The sequence below is a fragment of the Cygnus olor genome, chromosome 6 (assembly GCF_009769625.2).
Source record: "Cygnus olor isolate bCygOlo1 chromosome 6, bCygOlo1.pri.v2, whole genome shotgun sequence".
NCBI lineage: Eukaryota > Metazoa > Chordata > Aves > Anseriformes > Anatidae > Cygnus > Cygnus olor.
In genome coordinates, this window is record NC_049174.1 from 29,118,057 (window position 1) to 29,138,929 (window position 20,873).

General features: G+C 37.0%; 1 protein-coding gene across 4 annotated transcripts in view; it reads left to right on the forward strand.

The window, feature by feature from the left end:
* Nucleotides 1-13,161, forward strand: part of XRCC5 (X-ray repair cross complementing 5) — a 49,486-nt gene extending 36,325 nt beyond the window's left edge. For all 4 annotated transcript variants that reach the window (XM_040561876.1, XM_040561875.1, XM_040561874.1 and 1 more), the window contains exons 17-21: nt 3,392-3,501; nt 3,985-4,081; nt 6,124-6,191; nt 10,831-10,902; nt 11,727-13,161. In XM_040561876.1, the coding sequence (XP_040417810.1) occupies nt 3,392-3,501; nt 3,985-4,081; nt 6,124-6,191; nt 10,831-10,902; nt 11,727-11,741 (362 nt within the window). In that variant the 3' untranslated portion in view covers nt 11,742-13,161. The remainder of the gene's footprint in view (nt 1-3,391; nt 3,502-3,984; nt 4,082-6,123; nt 6,192-10,830; nt 10,903-11,726) is intronic.
* Nucleotides 13,162-20,873: the final 7,712 nt, after the last annotated feature.

Below are 20,873 nucleotides of genomic sequence, written 5' to 3' on the forward strand. Positions count from 1 at the left end.
TTTCATACCTATCTGTAGAAGATAGGATGGCTTTAAGTAAAGAGATACTGACACACATGTAGCATTTTCTTTGGTTTCTAAATTTTATGTGGAAGTTATAGGTCAGATTTCATTGGTACTTATAGGACTACTGTCTGAGAACATGGTGTCTGTAGCTGAAAGAGCTTTTTTTGTTTTAACTGATTGCCAGAGGTAAATCTGCAGTGATAACTGTACAGTTTATGGATGTTAGAAAAAGTGTCCAGAGGGAAATTGCACCTGACTCTGTTTTTATGTTTGTAGTAAGTTTGTCAATATTTTTCTTAGGCATTTTGGGAAAAATAAGGTTAAGAGAGTCAGCAATTTCACGTGTAGATTTTGGTAAATATTCTGTCTTGCCTGAGGTGACACTCCTGCCATGGCATGTAGATCATTTCTTAGTAAAATTTGTAACAAGAGCATTTCACCCTGGATGCTTCATGTGCAGAAAAGAATTGTGTATGACAGATTTGCAATGGAAACTTATTAGACAGATATTTTATTTACAGATTTTCTCAAGGAAGGTGTTTAGTTAGCTACTAAATTTCTAGTACCAATTTAGTACTACTAAATTTCTTCTACCAAAGATATATTTAAAAACAAAACAAAACACTAGTGTTTACTTCTTGCTTTTTATTGGCGTATGTCTTTGCTGTTTGTCTCTATTTTTATCTGACAGGATATATTTGTATATATCAGAGTATTCATACGCTATTGCTAGTTAGGCCAAATGCAATGACTGGTTTAATGGAAGCGATTCAGTCATTAGAAGAATGTGACCAAATACTTGAGTATAAAAAAAACCACTGAAGTTTTCTGTATGTCTGCTTCACAGAGAAGATGAAGCCAGACTTTTCTTTGAAGGGCATAGCAATTGGGTGAGACTCAAAGCTCTGAGTTGCAACAAACAGAATTTGGATTAGATATGGGGGGAAAAAAATCACAGTGATGGTAATCAAACATAGAAAGAGGGGCCTGGACAACTTGGAGACTCCATCTTCGGAGCTACTTGAAACTAAATTGCTTGGAGCACCGAACCACCTGGTTCACCATGACCCTGGTCTGAGTGGGGTTTGGGCCAAATGTCCTTTGGATGTCCAGTCTTAAATAATCCTAATCCATACCCACAGTTAATGGCAATTTAGAGAGACCATCCCAAAACTAAGCAGTACCTTACAGCACACTGGAGTAGTTTAGCAGCTCTTGGTAAGGGCCTTATTTCTTGACTTAAAGATGAAGGAAGTCCTTAAAAATTAGGACGCTTTTCAGTTTAGAAACTTTTTCTTCTTGTCAGTTACAAAAAGATCATCCTCACAGAGCAGCTGTTTAAAGTCCATTATCAGGTAGTTTAACTCATTTGTCAGTGACTTTTACTTTAAACACTGGCCATTAATACAAATCATTCTCTCCACCACTGGATAAGTCAAAAGCTTGCTAATAATAGGAGTCATTTGTTTACAGAAGGAGCTATGTTTTTAACAAGGAATCACCTTGGAATTAAGGGTATCAACAAGGAATTGAACCTGGACAATAATACAGTCTCAACTATTATTAAGCTGTAATCTGTTTGGCATAGTAATCAAGACCACGAATTGAACAAACATGAGAATATAACTACACTTTTGTACCATAACTATTCAGATAACAAGTGAATGTAATTGTTCATGGCATATTTCACAAGAAGTAACAGCACTGGTGAATGTATTTTAGAGTAGGAAATGTGCCTCAGTGCCAGTGGGCAGTGATTAATTTCTGTATGAATTAAGATCTTCTACTGAAGCATTTTTACTTGTAGTTCTCCAGTCTGTACTCACTTTTTGCATCACCTGAAAGCAAATACTCACACTAATGGAAAGGCAGATGGTAGGTAGCAGAAGAAAGGGAAGAAAAATAAACAAAATTCTAAGACCTTCAGGTGTAATGGCACAAAGTCCACTTTGGAGAACTTTGAGTTATGATCCTGTTCTGCTGTCTCCAGTGTTGTTTTTGTCCCCCTGCAGTAATTTGATAGTCCAGTTAGAGCACAAAAATTCTATCTGTTTTGTATTTGTCAATCGTTTGGTCTGTCATTTAATGCAGACCCAGTGGACAGACCCAATTTTAGCCAAGCTGTTTCAAGATGTTAAAAGAATCTGACTTCATATATTGTTGCCGTGTTTTCTGCATAATTTTGATGTTTCATTCCTATTAAAATACTGCAGGGCTTTTTTTTTGTTTGTTTCAGATTTGGAAACAGATTTCAAAAAGAAGGAGCTCACAGGCAGTAGCAAGAAACAGTGTTCTTCTGATGCCTGCCAGGGCAATCAAATAGAAAAGGTTTCTTACAAAAAAAAAAAAAAAAGTAATGCAAAAGAAGTAGAGGTTCTGATAATTCCAAGCAGTGCGCTGGAATCATTCTGACAATAAAGACTTTTATTGCACCCTCGTAGCGCCTGGGGTTTTAATTTAACACATCAATGAAAAGGCAGCATTTAAAAAAAAAACAAACCAAAAACAAACCAACAACCCACCACCACCAGCAGGACTTGCTTTTATTAGTGCAATTCGTAAGAAATTAGAACATTTAATGAGAAAATCGTTAACCATGAAAAAAATGGACTGACTTAACTTGAGGAGCTTAAGTAGTGAGACTTCAATTTAGTTTGTCAGCTACTGGTAATATAAATAAAGAGTGAGTTGATCACCTCTGGAGCAGTAGGCAATTTAGCACACTTTCTTGTGTGATAGCTGCTGTTGGACAGAACCGCTATCTGCCTCCTTTTCTAGCAACTCACTAGAGTCAAAAGCTAGTGGGAGAATATCAAACACTTCTCGTTTCACTCATCTCTTCAGAGGTGGTATCTTTCAGATCCAGTTCAGTTAGGCATTTAATAGAAAACAGTAAGCGCTGGCTGTTACATCCATGATTATGGTAAGCATGGTGGAATACAGCTATTGCTCTGATGTTATTACACCTTCACTGTAAATTTAACCCTTTCATTGAAATAAGCATGTATTTCAAAGGATCTTTTTGGGCTATGTTTTTTAGAGTTGTAAAATATAACATTGCTCAGCCTTAGGATCCCAAATATTCTAGTTTTACTTTCTGTGAAAAAGTTAGGCCAGTGCTTTTCTCTTGGCTTTTAGGTTTGGAATTTTACCTTGGCTGTGCTTGAGTTTCTTCCCAGTATACCTAGCTTTTTCAAGGAGGCTGGAGTAATTGTCAGTAGCTTAGATACTGACAATTATCAAATTGAGTTGTTTGAGGCAGTATGGGTATGATTAACTCTCTTAATGCATGTCAAGGTGGAATAGAAAGAGGTGCAAATTAATTTATTTTGCAGAGGAATTGTGCATTCTTTGGTTTCCTTATTTATTCCTCCTTGTCTTTCAGTGAGTCAGCAGCTGATAAACCGCATCGATCAGTTTCTGGAACATAAAAGTTCACAGTACTACATGAAAGGGATCAATTGTATCAGAGTTTTCAGAGAAGAGGCCATGAAGGTAATGTTAATATGTGAAAACTCTTTCAAATTGAAGATACGATGGGCCTATTTGCTATATTGAAAACGTGGTAATTTATTGCTACAGGAGAAGTAGATTAAAAAGATTTTAATCACTTATACTGTTTGAAAGTTTAGAAATATATTTCCATTTGTGTTTCCTTATCCTTAACTTGAATAAGGACTAGATTCTGTGGTGTTACGCACTGTTGTTTTTGTTCTTTGAAACATAAAACCACAAGGCCTGTGGCCTGATGTTTATAAAAGAAAAATATGCTATTCTACAAATTTCTATTAAAGCAAGTTTCAAAAAGCTACAGAGACTTGTTTTGTTTTTTGTGGCTCACTTTTCCTTAGAACACTTGGTTTTAGTAGAATTAAAATGTGTAACGACTTATGCTCACCATTTTAGATGACTTGTTGAAGAATTAATATTTGTAGCTACTTCCCTATTTTCTTGTAATTGTTGCTGTTATTTTTTCAGCTGTCCAAGGTGCGGTGCTTTAATGATTTTCTGCAGGCCCTGAAATCAAAGGTGGAAGACAAAGCCTTAGTTGATTTCTGGGAGATTGTGGTACAAGGTATGATGGCATTTCACTTCTTAAAGTTTCTACTTTTAATATTCATTATGTAGGAGAAAACCTTATGTTAGCATTGGGACAATTAAACTAAAGCTAGAGCAGCATTTTGATCCAGGTCATTCCTTCAGCCTGTGTAAAAGGAAAAAATCTAAACAACCACAACAGCAACAACCCTTTCTTTCACATTACAGCTTTTTTTTTTTTACACATTTTTTTTGTCCTAATAGTTTCCTGCCAGTAAGATTTTGTGATGTCTTGCCAAGTCTTGTTGAAATGGTAAACGAATTGTGTAAGAAAAGAGACAAATTAAATGTTACAAGGTAAGGAGAACAAGATAGGATTTCAGGTGAATTTTAAGATAAATGGAAAAACTTGTGCAGCTTATATATAAAAAGATTCTTCCAAATTAAGCCTCAAAAAAGGCATGAATAACATTGAAATATGTCACTGATCGTTTTGTATTTAAGCAACTTGAAGAACGGAATATGTGGTAATATGACACCTACCTATGATTAAACTGGGAGATACAGGGCAATGCAATTCCAAAAGAGCTTCAGAGACTACGCAAGTGATAAATAAAGGCACATTTTCACAAATATGAAACGTGGTGGGCTATAAAAAACATCTTTTACATCATACTCTTGTTTTTAATTGGAATCAGTGCTAGGAAAATCTGTTAAATGCCCAACTGTGTATTTAAGGGTGCATGCTATAAAATGCAATTATGTGCTTTTATATAGCACCTTTCAAAACGAAGGACTTCAGACTGTGTTTAATGCCTGCTTTATCCAACTGTTTCAAAATATAGAATGGGAATTTGTTTATTAACCAAAACCAATAGCACAAGGCAACTCTCAAAGGCTATTGTAGGGTACTGTCTCTGAACAAATCTGAAGAGGAAAAAAAAAACACACAAAAAACCCTTTGGAAGTAGAAATTTTGGGTCTTTGAAAGTCGTGCTTAGAGTACTGTTTTAATATTTGTAGTTGGTTCAAACCAGAGTTTTCAACAAACTGGACTATATTTCTGAGAAAATAATTTACAGATACAAACAGGGGTGATATTTTCATACAAAATAGATTATCTTCTGAGAAGATGATAAAATCATGGTGCTTTATGCATAATCCAACTAGCTGGTCTTGCTGAGTAGCTGAAATTGCTTTTCATTTGCTGCTACCAAAAGCAGAAGTCCTGTTTTCCCTGCTTCTTGTGACATAACACATGCCCTTTTTTTCCACCAAATGTGGCATTGGGCCTTGTTATGAGCCACTGCAATCACCAAGAGGATGGATGTGAGTTAATGAGTTAGTGATGCTTGGAGCAGGAGCAAGGCAGATCTATTTGATAAGCTCACTCATCTCGTGAAACCCTGCTGTGTAACTCTGTGGGCATGTTAAGGTGGCATTAAACTTGTGATGCTGCTGAAACCTTTCTGAACCTACTGTTCTTTCCTCTCACACCCACAGATTCTTAATTTGGTAACAAGCGTTTGTGCAGCCAAGTGATGGCTAGACTGGGAAAATAATTGGGATGAAAAGTAATTGAGTGTTTTTCTTTTGTTTTTGTGGGTCACTGCACAGGATGGTGGTGCAAACACAACCAGGGCAGGACCAGCACTTTGGTGTAGTCATACTGTAGAACCACAGCATCAGTGTTTGTATGGTAGGAGTTAATTTTTGTAAGGCTGTTAAGGACTGAAGAGCATGCTGTGAATGACTAAAAGTGTAATTTCTGATAGATTTTCAGCATTTCATCTGTGATCTATGATTTCAGTGTCTAATTAGTTTGATTGTCATAATATTAACAGTTTCCTAAATGGATACTTCCACAAGCTTATGAATATTCTCATTAATTTATTTTTATATCATAGTTGACTCATTTATGCAAGTCACATCTTCCTTTGAGCAATATTTTTTTATTTTTGGTGGTGGTGATGATGACACATTGAGAAGTCAGAATTTGGAGGACTTATTTCATTTCTAACGTTAAGTCTGTTTTTTGGAAGCCTTCTAATGATACTTTTATATCTTTTATTTTTTTAGACAGAATTTCTTTGATCACTAAAGATGAAGCAGAGGGAAGTTCTGTGACTAGTGAAGAAGCTGAAAAGGTATCATTTTTTAATGAGCATCTATTTGCGTAGAGCTCTTGCTGTGGAACAGAAAATTCTTTATGATGTGTATAAATCTTTAGGTGAATGAAATAGGATCCTTATGAAGGAATAATATTGTCCTTTTGCTGTAGAATTAATAATGTCCCATGCCAGAGCAAAAATAATTCCCTAGCATGTGCCACAGCATTATATTTTAATTGGTCTTTAGAAAGTAGCATGTATTGACATCATTATCTGAAAATATCCTCTCTGAAGAACAGGAATTTCAGGAGCTCAGTTTAATGGAACAGCAATAAATTTTATATGCAAGATTGCTATTTGAACTTTGTATAAAGAGCTGTGATCTCGTTGTTAACATGTTAGTTCAAAAATCAGGATACTTTTTTGGTCTAAAAGCTTTGCTAACTCTAGCAATGTAAAGCTGTCATAGCTTGTTTTCATCATATATGCAGTGAAAGCAGTAATTTCTACTTTATTGAGGTCTTGTGGATTGGACATCATAGATTATGCTAGTACTATTGGTCATCATATTGGCTCCTTTCAGAAAAAGAAATTTGGGGTATTTGCAGGTATTTTTCGTACAGAAATAAAGCACTTTAGTAACTGCAGTGATGAATGAAGCATGCTAGAGTTACAAAGGAGTGAATTATAGAAGACAGAATGGTGCCTGTTTGAAAGAAGATATAATTCAGGTTTGCTGTCAAAAATTGTGTTTGCATAGAGAGGATAAGATGGGCATTTTTGTATTAGGCTGCTGCTTGCCATATGACTTTGAAGAGTTTAGAAGAAGGAAGGTCTCTGTATTACAGACCCCTCAAGGTAAAATTGCTCTACTTTGCAAAGAAGCAGCTTTGCTAAAAGATGCCATATTGATTTTTACAACTTCTGGGCCTTACATTAGCAATAACAAGAAGGGGGTTGAAGTAGGTTCTCCATGAATTAATTAATGAGTAGGCATGAAGTTTTATTTTAGAAACTGTTTTTTAATCTGTAACAATTTATCTCAAGGTAAAGAAGACAAATGAAAATCTAAACAACCTCCTAAGAGCTTGTTTATCTAAACTCGTGTACAGAGTGCAAATGACAGTGTGACTTTTTGTTGTACACATGAAGGACCTACTGGTTGTTTCTCATCATGCATAACTGTATAGAACAATCTTTTGTTCTTTAAAACCAGCAGTTTTAAAGAATATCAGGTTTTGTTACATATTCTGAGTGCTATGAATTTACTTTGAAACTTCACAAGACCATTTGTTTCTTGAACTTCACTTTTTAGTCTGAAACTGTCATTGCTGTTCAAAATGTGATAAAGCTGCATGAAATAGCCACTATTCCTTAAGAAAATCTCTACTAGCCATAAAGACCTTACAGCGCACAGATCTCTGAACTATGATCTTAGGGTGGCTAAGAAATACTGTGTCTGCATAGGAATGCAGCAGAAATTATGAAGAGTAGCAAGGAGCAGAGTTACAGCTGTCAGGCTAAGCTGGAACAAAACATTGTAGACTGACTTTAGAAGGACTTTTTAACATCATCCTGCAGTCAGCCAGGTGTTGCAATAAAGGAAGAAATACTTTTGTGATTGATTGAAGGTCTTGTGACAGCCATAACTTCCCTTTAAAGTAAGGGAATAACAAAGACTGCATGGAATCAGCTCTGGGCTGCTGAGAGTGCAAGAGTTTGCTAATGTGACAGATAACCTTGCATTTCAGAATAAATGGCTTGCATCCCTCTGCTTAACTAGGCTGTTGGCAGTCCCGCTTATTTACCAGATAACCTCCCCACTCTCCAGAGCCAAAACCAGAACCCTTAAGGAACTGTCATTTTCTGTCAAGGGTTTGTTTGACTTTTGACATATGAAACTGGAAGACTGTGTGTTGTTGGAATAAGATCTAGAGAGATTGAAATTTTTTCTTCAGTTTGTGAGGCTGGTATAAAATCTAGTCTTGTCCAGTTAAACTGTGCTGCAAGTTTCCTGTGGTGTGTGAAGGCAGCATTTTCCTAGATCTATAGCAGATTGCTAAAAAGGTTCATTTGTTTTCTATAATGAAGGCCATACCCTTCATTAAACGGTTATACTGGATCTTTTAAAATATCACACATAAGATTCAGTTTTTCTTCACCTCTGTAATAGGCCAAATGCTCATAATTGCAAGTGTGTAGGTCCAGGGATTGGCTGTCAGTGTGGTCTTGTGTGACACAGAAGCCTTGAAGCCTTTTCTCTTATGTGAAGATCACTAGCTGGTAGCTTTTTCAGGACTGTTTTGGATGTAAGATTCATAGTTCATAGAATTTGAAGGGGTAAGAAAACCTTTACAGGCTGTTTATTAAAGAGGTAACGTAAAAAATTCTTTTTTTGTTTTGGTTGAGCTAGGTTATCCATGCATGTTTTCCTTTCTTCCTATCATTGAGAAAAATGGTTCTGTGTAGGCTTTTTTTAACCCTGTAATAGTAGTACACTCTTTTTAGAGTGTAAGGATGATAGGTTAAAAAAAGCAGCAATGTCAAGTGCTTTTGGTGATTAATTTGGGGAAGATAATGGATTTCAACACAACTAGTACATACAATCTGTTTTTGTGTTAATGCAAAACAGAGTTTGTTTAAAAAAAAAAAGTTTTGAATGTATAGGATTTGATGGAAACTGCATGTTACAAATTTTCATCCTACATTCCTTTATCTTTTGACTTTCTTTACCTAATTTAGTGCTAGAAAGCTAATTTTGAAAGCTTCAAAAATGTGCTACTTTTGGAAATATCATTTGACTCTTAACTGCGTAAAATGAAATTTGGTTTGGCACAAAATGCCTTTCAGAGCTGACAATGTCATTAGCTTTTAGTTTCATAATGCGTGCTTTGTATTACTACTAGATTGAGAACTTTTCCAGCAAAAAAGATAGACAAGCATGCGACAACTTAAAATTCTAATTTTTTCCATCCCTGTTACTGCAGCTACAAAATTTGTAAGATAAGATGAAGTTAACATTAAAACATGAGTGGTGTCTGTGCAGCAAGTCTTCTGCAGTGCTCTAGATTATTGCTCTTCAGGATGTAGAAAAGATTTGACCTTTGGCTAATGAGACAACTAGGCAGACGTTGTCTACATCCTTTATCTTTGGTGTTAACCAAATGCAATATATTTGCTTTTGCTATTGTATGTTATATTTGGTTCTTTCCTACAACATTAATTTATTGATATTCTACCTAGCAGAGGGAGCTGGAGAGAATGCCTTTTCCGGTGATTCAAATTGCGAACTCAGACATTAAAACATTAGATCACATCTTGATATGGTGGGAGAATGCAGCAGGCAGCTTCTCGGTGTTTTACCCCCTGTCTAAAGCTGACACTGTTCTAGAGCAGGATCAGAACCGTTCAAGTAAAATAACGTTTAAGCTTTTTACAGTCCAAGTACGTTGTCTTGGAGATGGGGAGCACTGATAGGGATCCCATGGCCTTTTACATGACCTCCATGTCTGTAAAAGTTAAGTCCGCAGATAAACAGTAATTCGCTTTCAGAAACCAGTTGTTTCCACAAAAAAGAAGAATGTTACCTGAACTCAAAACTGATATTCATAGTCTGTTTAATATCATTATTTTCTAACCAGAAATTTTCTAATTTCTATCCTGCTGAAGAGACTATAACTAAAACTTGTGGACAACTGGACACTTTTCAAGAGTCACATATTTGTATTTTTTCTACTATTATAACTAAGTTACTATTTTTTTCACTGTTAGGTTAAAATAAAAATAATTCGTAGGTGGTTGTACTCCAGATATTGTCTGTATGTTTGATTTCAGTAGTTACAGTATCTAAGCAAGTTAGCTTTATCTTCTGTTTATTGATGCTGTGCTTTAAATGAAGGGCATATGGTGTGTTTGTATCAGCAGCTACTGCAAAAGAATTTTACATAATGACTGTTCTATTTTTAAAGACCAGCATTCGAACCATCTTGCATGTTTGAGTGTTTTTTAAATTCATGTCTTTGTTCATCTATTAAATGTTCATTGAATTAAGTGAAAAGCTTCTACTGAGTTCCACACAGAACTAGATTGTCATACTTAAGATCTTTACTAAACAAGATGTTAGTCAACTTACATATGTATTAATACTAATAGGGACATTTTTTTTTGTCCCTGTCCTCTGGCAGCTTGTAGCTATTCATGATATTACCTTTAAAATTACCTTTTTAAGGACATAAAAATGGCCATACTCTGAACAAAATTTCCATCTAGCCCATGGCTCCAGCCACTGACATCTCAAGTACTTCCTGTGCTTGAGGCTGTTTCTTTGGACTTCAAGGTATTTCTCTTCTGTGAACTTTCCCCATCTCCTCTGAGACCATGTACTAATATTTGCAGCATCCTTATTAAGTGGCATTCTGCAGCTTAACTGTGCATTGTCTGAAGAACCACATTCTTTGTCAATTTTTTTAACAATCTGCTATAAAATCGTTTAAAAGGAAGACTTAGGAAATTCCCTGTATTTTTGTGTGGTTTTGGAGGGTGGAAACCAGAATGGACTTCTTGATGATTTTTCATTAACAGGCAGATTAGTTTTGATATGCAAAGGACAAGTTCTGTTCATTTGACATTGAGTCAGAGTTTCGTCAGTAAAATGTAAGAAAACTTGTATTTTCAGTTCTTGGCTCCGAAAGAAAAGAAAAATGAACCTCTGCCTGCTACAGATGAAGGTGGTGATGTTGATGACTTGGTGAGTACAATAAAGACATGATATGGCTATAGAATTCAGTTGTAGCTGAAAGTTGCAGTAAGAGCTTCTTAAAGCAGTAGATCACGTCTTAGAAGACACCTAAGGAACTGAGTCAGAAAAGAGCCATGTGAAATGACTTGTTCACTATTGTAAAACACAACCAGATGTGTAATTTTGTGGTGGCAAATAGAATGCTGTATAGTAACATGGGTGTTTACATAGATTAGTCCTGTCCTCTTGTGTATTTCAAAGAGCCAATGAGGCTGTGGGTTTGATAGCAGATTATTATAATTTACTGCAATAGCGATAGCATTTAACAAAGCTTGTAGATCTAGAACAGCTATTTATGTGGGTTGAAACCTAAAAGTCATTTAAAATTAAAAGATGCTTTAATCTTCTCAATTAACCTTCTTTTATACTAACTTGCTTAAATTCAAGAATTTCAAGAGGTTTATTAAAAAACATTTTAGCTATTTCTTTACAGGCTGAGTCATTACAAATCTGTCTCTGAAGCTTAAATTTATGGTGTAGACAGTTCTAATGAAGTTTCAATAGTAGGCATATTTTTACTTTTGGGCTGTACTTTTTTTTTAAAGTCTCCAAATTGTACATATGATTATGCGAAGATGAGATTTAAGGTTTGTTTTTGTACTTTATAACAGTTTAGTATTAAGTTCCATGTAGTCCACTTATGTTGGATTTCTTATTTCTTATATTGGAATCCTTATAAGGACTTCTGAATTTGCTTTATTTTAAAGCACTAAACACAAGAAATTACTTGAATTCAATACCTTTTCTTCTAAATCTGTTGCTTCTGTTTGCAGCTGGACATGATGTGACTGCATGATACACTGGGATTGAATAAGCCAAGTTATGGAAGAGATCTCCCTGTAAGATGGCACACAAATAGGATGCTAATGAGAAGACTGTATATCCCTCTTTATTTTCTCAAATGAGAGCAGAAGTCCAAAACATTTTCAGTTGGTATAAATGTCATCCGACTTCTTAAACTAGAACAGAGGATTGATATCTTTAAGTGGTCTCTCTTTTTTTCTTTAGCACAGCGAATCTAGTTTATCCGTGGAACTGCTTCCAGTTAAACACCACTAAATTTAATGAGAACCTGTGTTTGTGCCTGAAATTCTTGTTATATTCCCTGAGAAGGAAGACATAAATGTCACAGTGAGGTTACCAGGTAATATAGAATCTTTAGTGGGTGTAACTCCATAGCATTATTGTTGCAGAAGTAGAAAGGTGGTATTTTCATGCTTTTTCCCAGCAGAGAAAAAAAAGGGGGGGGGAGGGTTTTATTGAAAAAATTCTAGGCCAGAGATTCACAAAGTAATGTGAATTGAAATGAACAGCAGAATCTAAAACATACAACAGAGCCAAGTGTACTGATCTTGCGACGCTGTACCCAAATCAACAATTGCGGTCATCTTTCTGTGCTCCAAGTTCTCTTTCATGTCAGCTCAACAGCAGAGTTAAATATCCTCAAAATTATTTTTTTTTAAAGGCTTTTACCTGTGATTACTGTAGTACTCCTGGTGCTAAAAGGATAAAAGACTCGGTTACATGCCTATTTAATACAATGTTGGTAATGCAGAGCAGAGGAATACGTGAAAGCTGTACACTGACACTTGTGATAGATAACTGATGATAGTTAACATTGGTAGCTGAAATGGTGTACTGTCTGCACAAAGCAATCCAAAGTTGTCAAATACTGCTTAGAAAGAGATACTCAAGTTTGATTTACAGATCTGAAGAGAAACTAATGACAGCTTCACAGATGCTTGTTACAGCCAGATTAATTTCTTTAAAAGCTGTTCTTTGTTATTGCAAATGTATAAATATACTGTGCAAAGTGGTGGTAGCATCATAAAAAAAAAATTCATGAGCTAAATTAAAAGACGTTTTGAAATATCTGTCCTTTATACTGAACAGCTCCTGTGTGTGAAACAGCAATTGCTTTTCCCCACATCTCCCTACACAGAGACCTGCTCTCTCCTTTCTTTTGTCTTACCTTGATTGAGTTCATGCAGACTTTGAAGAGATCTCTCAAGTGCAGAAGGCAGGCAGTAGGTAATGTTTCCAGGCCTTTAGATCATTTGTGTCATGCAAAGTTATTTTTCTGAATTGTAAATAAGAAATTGTTGGTAACTCCATGGTTTTGACTGTCTATTTTTAGGCTGATTTATGGAGTGTAACACTGTTTTTTTAATTTTCTTAATTAGTTTGATTAATAAAATACTTAATGGATTGCTTTTGTTTTTTTGTAACCATGTTTGCTAAAGTCAGATGATTACCTATGCAGTACCTAGGTGAGACTACTGAAAAACCCTTTTCCAGGCATACAGTGAAAACATTGAACATTGAAAGCCTTCCACAGAAGTTGAGTGTAATTACTTTTTCTATATTTTACAAACGCAAAACTTCACAGCACCCCGATAAAATCATTTTTATTATTTTGCAGAGAGAAGTCTTGATCAGGACCAGACAAGACATAGAATTACTTTGCAAATCAAAATCAGGATTACAGCTTTCAATTTCTTCTGAACTAGTTGGCCACATTTTTAGAGTGTATTGTTTCTGTCAAGCAATAAACATTTAGGAGTGCGCAGAGTATTTCATGTGTCTTCTCAATGCCTATAAAGCACATTTAGGCTCAGTATAGTAACTGAGTTGATAGGACTGAAGAGGGCAATGGGAATGTGAATTGTAGTTAAATTAAGTGAAAGTGAATTCTCAGAAGGCAAGCAAAATATCTTTAATTCTGGCCAGCCTTCCAGGCATCAGTCATCAGAAGTTTGTGATATGCATTAGTGAGAGTTTATCAGCTAGCAGCCTGATTTTATACTTGTTCTGTGCCAAAGAATCAGCTTTCAACTGAAAAAGTTAAATGACTGGAAGAGATCTTTCACTCAGTCTACGCTCACATTTTCAGTTATGAATTCTGACATAGTTACTTACCATTTTACACTGAAGATGCTCATTCTGAGTTGCAATACTGACCAGTCTTCAAAACTTCAAAAGCAATAGAGCTGTTAGTCATCCACTTCAAAACCAAACATGCAGAAAACACCATGCAAATCTCTTGCAAGCAGTGTAACATTTCCTGTCCTGTACTTCATAGCTGTAGGAATTATCAAGGCGTCTTTCGAAAAAAGATAATGGCTGTGACTTTTGTTTTATGTTACTGAATTATTTTTTTAGTGGAAGAAGTACTTCTGGAAAGTTCTTCTAGTAATAATAATATGGGACAATAACCTTGGTTAGCTTTTTTTTTTCCGAAAGATCAAAGCTTGTGATTGTGTTGTTTGTGTCTTTATCTACCACTCTGATATTACTTTAACTTAATGGACAGTATCAGTCAGCTTCGATGGAGAGGCAGTGATTTCAGTATTATATAACTAAAAAAGGTTTTATGAAAGTTAATGCTATAAAGAGGTGGAAGGGAAAGGAATGAAATTCTCAGCCTTTATTCCCTGTTTGGCTGGCCTTACAGCTGAGAGTATCAGCTAGCAGGCTAATCGTCACATTGCATCAGCAGTATCATATGTTGCCTACTCTGCAGGTCCTCTCCTCCTCCTTTTCCCCAATTAGATGAGGAACTTGGACTAGAAAAGATATTTTGCAGGGTGGACTTTGGGAAGTGGAAAGTATTCAGAGGTATTAAACCAGGAGGTGTAACGAGTATGGGAGGGAGCTGGGGGTGCAGCATGGAACTGTGAATACAGAAAGGACAGGAGTGTTTTGGGGAGCCACAGAGGCAGAGCGAGGCTCTTCCAGTAGCAGTGTAGGAGGAATGGGACACGAATCTGTTAGCAACCAGCCTTATATTAGTTCTGCTGTTAATGAAACAGGTTGCTCTCTCACTGAGGAGTGGGGTCTGCTGACTCTGTAATGCACTTCTCAAGTCTTGCTTTCTTTATTCAATGCTCAGAAATCCATTTTGTACTCACAGACAGTTGTGAAAATTTCACAAAAAAAAGTATGACACATGCTATCAAAGCACCTCCGATGGGAGGAGATCCTATACTACTGCACTGTGGTCACTTAGTTGCAGGGGTAGATTTTCTTCTTGATGACTTCTGTGATGCTTTGTTTTTGACAGAATGGTCTGTTTGGTGTTGGGGCAGATTTTTTGGAATTAGATAATTAGGAAGGAAATTCACAGTTGTCTGTGGGAGACTGGAGAAGTTATTCAGGCTGTGAATTCTTTAGCCAGGGCCCATCTTTACATTTTACATTTGCGATAGTAGATCCTGCTTTTGCCTGAGACTGGGGGACTATTGCAAGACAGATAATATAATGGGCTCAGCTGGGTTGGGAGCAGTTTGGAAAGAGGAAGACTGGGGTGGTATTTTCTTAAGCTGACAAATATACCAGTGGATATTCCCATTGTGCCTGTAAGCAATGTGGGGTTTTAGATTCTTTTTTTTTTTCCTAGGCTGTTTGTGTGTGACAGAGGAAAACTCATTTCCACCACGCTTTCAGCTTTGATTCCTTTTCACTTTATTCTTCATTTCTTCTTCTCTTGGTACCAGTACAGCATAAGATGTGGAATGCAGTGTATAGCAACGTGAACCAGAATAAATATCAGTCATAGAAAATCTCCAAGTTCATCCTGCTTTTGAGATTCAGGTTAAAAAGATGATTAAAATACCCTAATTCCCAGCACTGGCAGGGGGCTGTAGGGTCCCATCTAGGCCTGTGTTTCTAAATTCTTTGAAGAATTACTGCCTAGAAAAGAACGGTTCTCTTTGTAAACCCCACCAATGGCAAGGTGCTGATCAGTGAAGATACTGACTTCTGCAAGAGTTTGCTTGTCCTTTTAGATGGTGTTTATGTACGTGCATTTCTGTGCACTGTTTGAAAGGCAGAGTTTTCCCTCGGATGAGCTAAATGTCCTGCCAAGCAGCTTTGGGAGAAGCTCTGTATAAGCTTGGGCTATTTTTTTTTTTTGTAGCTATTGAACCTGAAACTTTAGAGGAATAGATTACCATATAATAAGAAAAATAAAGAAAACCAAAATAGCGAAAATTTTCTTTTGTAATACTGTCATAGTCACATATGAAGAACTAAAATACATATATTAAGAAGTCAAAGCATTGTTTTTTAACCTGTTACCCTTCACAAAGGATGAACGAACTCTGAACTCCACATAAAAATTTGGCATAGAGGCAGAGGTACTTTGTCCTTACTGTACAAGGAACTTAGAAAACATTTGAATATATGTTAGGTTAAAGTTTAACCATATTCACAGAATCATCTAGGTTGGAGGGGACCTCCAAGATCATCTAGTCCAACCTCTGACCTAACACCAACAAGTCCTCCACTAAACCATATCACTAAGCTATTTTTCCATGTAGCAAGCTTTAAGTTGAAAAATCAGTTCTCTACGCTGCCCTCACCCCCATGTTTACTGTTTTGGAATAGTACTTAAATTTATGAAAACAAGAGAACTAAACAAGAGCTAGAAAACCTGTCCCTTTCTCTAGTTTTTACAGACCAGACGTAATTTCAGCGCATCTTTGAGCTGAATGTCTTAAAATAGTCCCTTCTCTCATCTGACTTTTTCAGCGTATACTTACAGTGCTTCAGTGATTTAAGTTGGACAGAAATTAATCTGCTGCTTCTTCCCAGTAACTTTGTGAAGCCAATGGAACTAAGACAGTGAAATGAATCCTGTTCCTTCTGTGCCTCACCATACGCCTCACCATACAATTCTCAGCTTTTGACTGTCAAAAGTATCTCCTTTACCAGCAGCGTAGAGTACTCACAGAAGAGCTGTCAGAAAGAACCCCCTTTTTTTTTTTTTTTTTTCTTTCCCAGTGGTATGTTGCTCGAGGTAGAGATGAGCTGAGCTTGGCTCCATGCTTAGAGGCATGCTGACAAACAAGTAGCTGTACAAAACAAAAGGAATAGCTCCACTCCTAGTAACCTAAACACACGTGCTCTATGTGAATAAGAGAATCTGCTTTTTGCTGTTACTAAATCAGGAATTATTTCACAGCACTGAAATGTACTTAAATTTGGTCATATGTACATTTGCTGGGGGTACTAATTCTTAGGACCCCTATGTATACACCAAGTCAGCTGTATGATCTCATATAACGGAAAGTTTTGGAAGACTGTGATAGAATTGGTAGGTTGACCATAGAAATACTTTTGATGTTGTTTTCAATGTATCAAACCAAAGGATTTTTTCTTCTTATTTTAACTCAATTCAAATCCTGTCTCACGCTTTCTTCCTATTTTGATGGGCAGTAATAGCTAGTAATAACTGTCATTTCCTCTTCCTTCAGAAGGGAGTGAATGTTGCAGCTTTCAAGATATAACGGAAAGCAGAAATATCTCCAGTGTGGGCTATAGCTAGAAACATTTTCTATCTGCTGTCTGAGACAACACATAAAGGGAGCACAAGCCCCTGAGGAGACCAACTGTGATGCAGATACTTTTGCCTGAAGCATGTGGATCAGAAATAATGCTAGGTAAAATAAGGTAAAGTAGCTGTAAGCACCTGATTGTTGGGAGTTTTATATAGGTTGGATGTGTGAGAATTCCTTTGCCGGCTTGCTAATGCAGGTAGTCAAATGATAAATACTCTCTCCCCATGGAGTAAGGTACATCCGCAATGCAAAGAAATAGCATATAGACCTCTGCACTATGGTGGATTTTCCCAAGAATTACAGCAGCTATATCAGAATGCTTAGGGACCCTTTACTTACTGAAAAAGAGGGGAAAGGGTTTTTTAATTTGGTCCCAAGCAGGCCAGTATGGAAAGCCCTAATCTGAATGCATGAGTTGACCAAAAGCTTTTCCCTCTCCTCCCTTAACGCTGTGTGTGAATCCTATGTAAATTTCATCTTCTAGTCCTTAGCCTCCCTGAATTCTCATGGAGTGACAGTTCTCTGCCTACAGAGGATAAAAAATGGCTCAGCAAAGCAGAGATGAAAAATTACATGACCCTCTTTGTAAGTGATTTGGGAGGTAGGTTATTCACCCTACTGTATTCTCACAATGAGTCCTTTAGTACTCTTTGTCAATTTTTAATGGATATTCCCCGTTTTGCAGTCCCTTCTGTACACTGTAAACCTACATGACTGACTTAGATCTTGGGACAAACAGAACCACAGTGGAAAAGGTAATTGTGATTTGGAGCATTTCTGTAATTGGGTGTCCACCTTGAATTTTTTTTTTCTTAGGGAGTGGTTTCCAGCTGTTATCAGGTGTAATAATTCTGTGTTTCAGCCCAGCCCCAAGGTTTAGAAGGCTGTTTGCTGTCCAGGAAGAATGTAACGTAAGCAATATTGATGCATGTTTTACCAAATTGTGCTGGGTAGTGTAAAAATGTACGTATCACTAGAGTCTCACCTTGGATCAACATTCTGATTCTCTAGAAGCTAGGCTTGCTGCTTCACTTCATTTTCTTGTTGGAGGTTTTATCAAAGATAACCAGTGTTTTAAAGGAGTCTGTGGATCTATTAAGACATATCAAAATGGATGATTTGCAACTTAGTGAGATTTGGTGGTCAAGCTTCTTGGAAGATAAAGAAGGTACTCTGCGCAGGGTATTTTCTGTAACAGGCGGAGTCTTTGAGTGATGTAGGCAATACTTAATCAGCCTGAAGGTTGAAGAATCAGAGAAACAGGTTGTGTGTCCATTAGCTTTAGTAAAAACAAAATAAAACAAAAAAATGCTTTAAACAAAAAAATGCTTTGAACAAAAACAAAGCCTTCATAAGAAGGCATGACAGCTACTCTTCTGGTTCACTCTTGGAGGACAGCAACAGCAGGATAACTGCCAAAGGCCCATTTGGGGCCTCTTATTCAACCTATCTGCCTCTTGATTATCTTTCCTTTTCAAATGGGGAAGTTGATTACTCATGCTGTCTTGCAGAGTAGGTAGTTGAAAGAGTTTTGAGAGATTTGGGTTGAATAACGACTTCATATAGAGAGGATACGTGAGTGCAAAAGGTTAGTGGAGAAAGAGTTGGGGGGGAAGGGAATGAAGACAAAAAGCAAGTTATCGTGGTGCTCCCTGGGAGATGAGGAGATCATGATCATTAGTCTTGAGAAGTGGAGCAGAGGGAATTCCAGTAAGTGTCTTGCAGGCAGCAGGAATATATGCGAGGCAGACATTAAACAGACAAGACCAAGGTATTATTGAGAAATAACAATCAGTTATTTCCCTTAATGACTTTGAAAAGCAAGGAGAGAAAACAGATGAGGTTTCAAAGCTTATTATGAGAAAGGATAGGCTTTCTATATCTCTTTCACAATCCAGAAAGAGTGAGCTGTTTTACACAATGAACATCTACTTAGTCTTCTCCCAGACGCACATTGACCTATTTAAAAATGCAAATAGTTACAAAGTTCCCTTCAGGCAGTGACAAAATCATTGTAGGAGGAATAGAGTTAACCCAGAAAGACGATGTAATGTAATTGGGTTGTAGCTTGTCCAGGAGAGATTTCTCTGCAATCCTCAGAAGATGGGAGTGATAGAGGCTTTAACATTTGAATGACTCTCAGCTCTAGGTTTACCCGTGAGATTGTGTATAATCCCCATTAAGCCAATGCTGATGATGACTCAGATATCAGAACTGCTGTGCAATGGAGGGTATGTGAAAGAACAAATGTGAAGAGAGAAAAGCATGCAGGAATGACCATTTTCTACAACAGGTCTCTGTAACTTGAAAGACAAGAGGTGTGATGCATACCCAGGGGGACCACTGGAACCAAGGGAACTGAATCATTGCATATATATAAAGGAGTGAGTGTGTGCTGCAAGCAGGACCAACTTCACCTTCTGGACAGCTGTAAATTCTTCATGGGAGGGTCGCTTTGCAGAACCTAGTTCTCTATGGAAAAGCTGTACACAGTTGCAGAGATTTTCTGTGGGGTAAAGAAAATTAAAAAGCAGGTTCCAGCTACATGAAAAAGCCTATGTTGGGTCCTCAGAGGTAATCGTCTCTTTCTCTTAAGTTTAACTGCTGAATTTTTTGTTAAGGAATTCACTGTGATGGGATCTGGTCTTTAGGTTTCCAGTATGCATTCCTAAAAATGACTCTAGGCCAGACTGTGAATGGTTCCAGACTGGTATGAAAACTGGAAGCAGTGGAATGAAAGAAAATAAGCAATTTTGATTCTCTTGCTACAGAATAACCAGAATTGATGGGTGCAATTTTGTATTTTGCTTGGTTTTAGAGAAACAACCAACTCCACCTCCCATATCCTAGAAGAGCAGATGAATCTGAAAATAATTTATCCATGTTTGCAGTCTTCATTGTACAAAAACGTCTCTGAAGATTTCCTGTGTGCCCTCAGAGGTGACATGAAACCCTCTGTCAGGGCACAGGTTACAACTTCATTGCACCACAGTTATCTTTGGGCGTCATTTTTTTTTTTTTTCCCTCTACATAGCATTGTCTTCACAGAGGAGAAGACCGAGAAAGGTACGAAGGCAATATCACCAGCTATGCCCAGAATTTGCACTCCAGTTGCTCCCATTCAAAATGCTCTGGCATCAGTATTCAGGGAAGCTTGGGCAACTGCGTTGAATTCTATTCCTCTGCACTTGTTTGGGCATTTGGGGGGTACCCAGCAATCCAACTGTGTCTGTGGAGCACAATCCCTCTCCTACACGCAAGGGGATTGGGAAAGGAGGAAAAGTGAAAAGTAACTTCAAACACATACACGCAGGGATCACAAGTTAACTGAAAAATAGTGTTTCAAGACAAGGAGGGAAGAAATTGATAAGAAGGGAAGAAATTGAATAGATGAGGGCATAATATTTACCATAAGTAGGCAAATCATTTGAGCAAGTACGTTCCCCTTAGGATTCATTTAAATGGATGCACTCAGGCCCTAGGGAGTGCAGTACTGCAGGGAAAAAAAAAAAAAAAAAGTATTCTTTCTTGGACTTTGTGTAGCTTTCAAGATTTAGCTGTATGTCATCAACTCAAAAT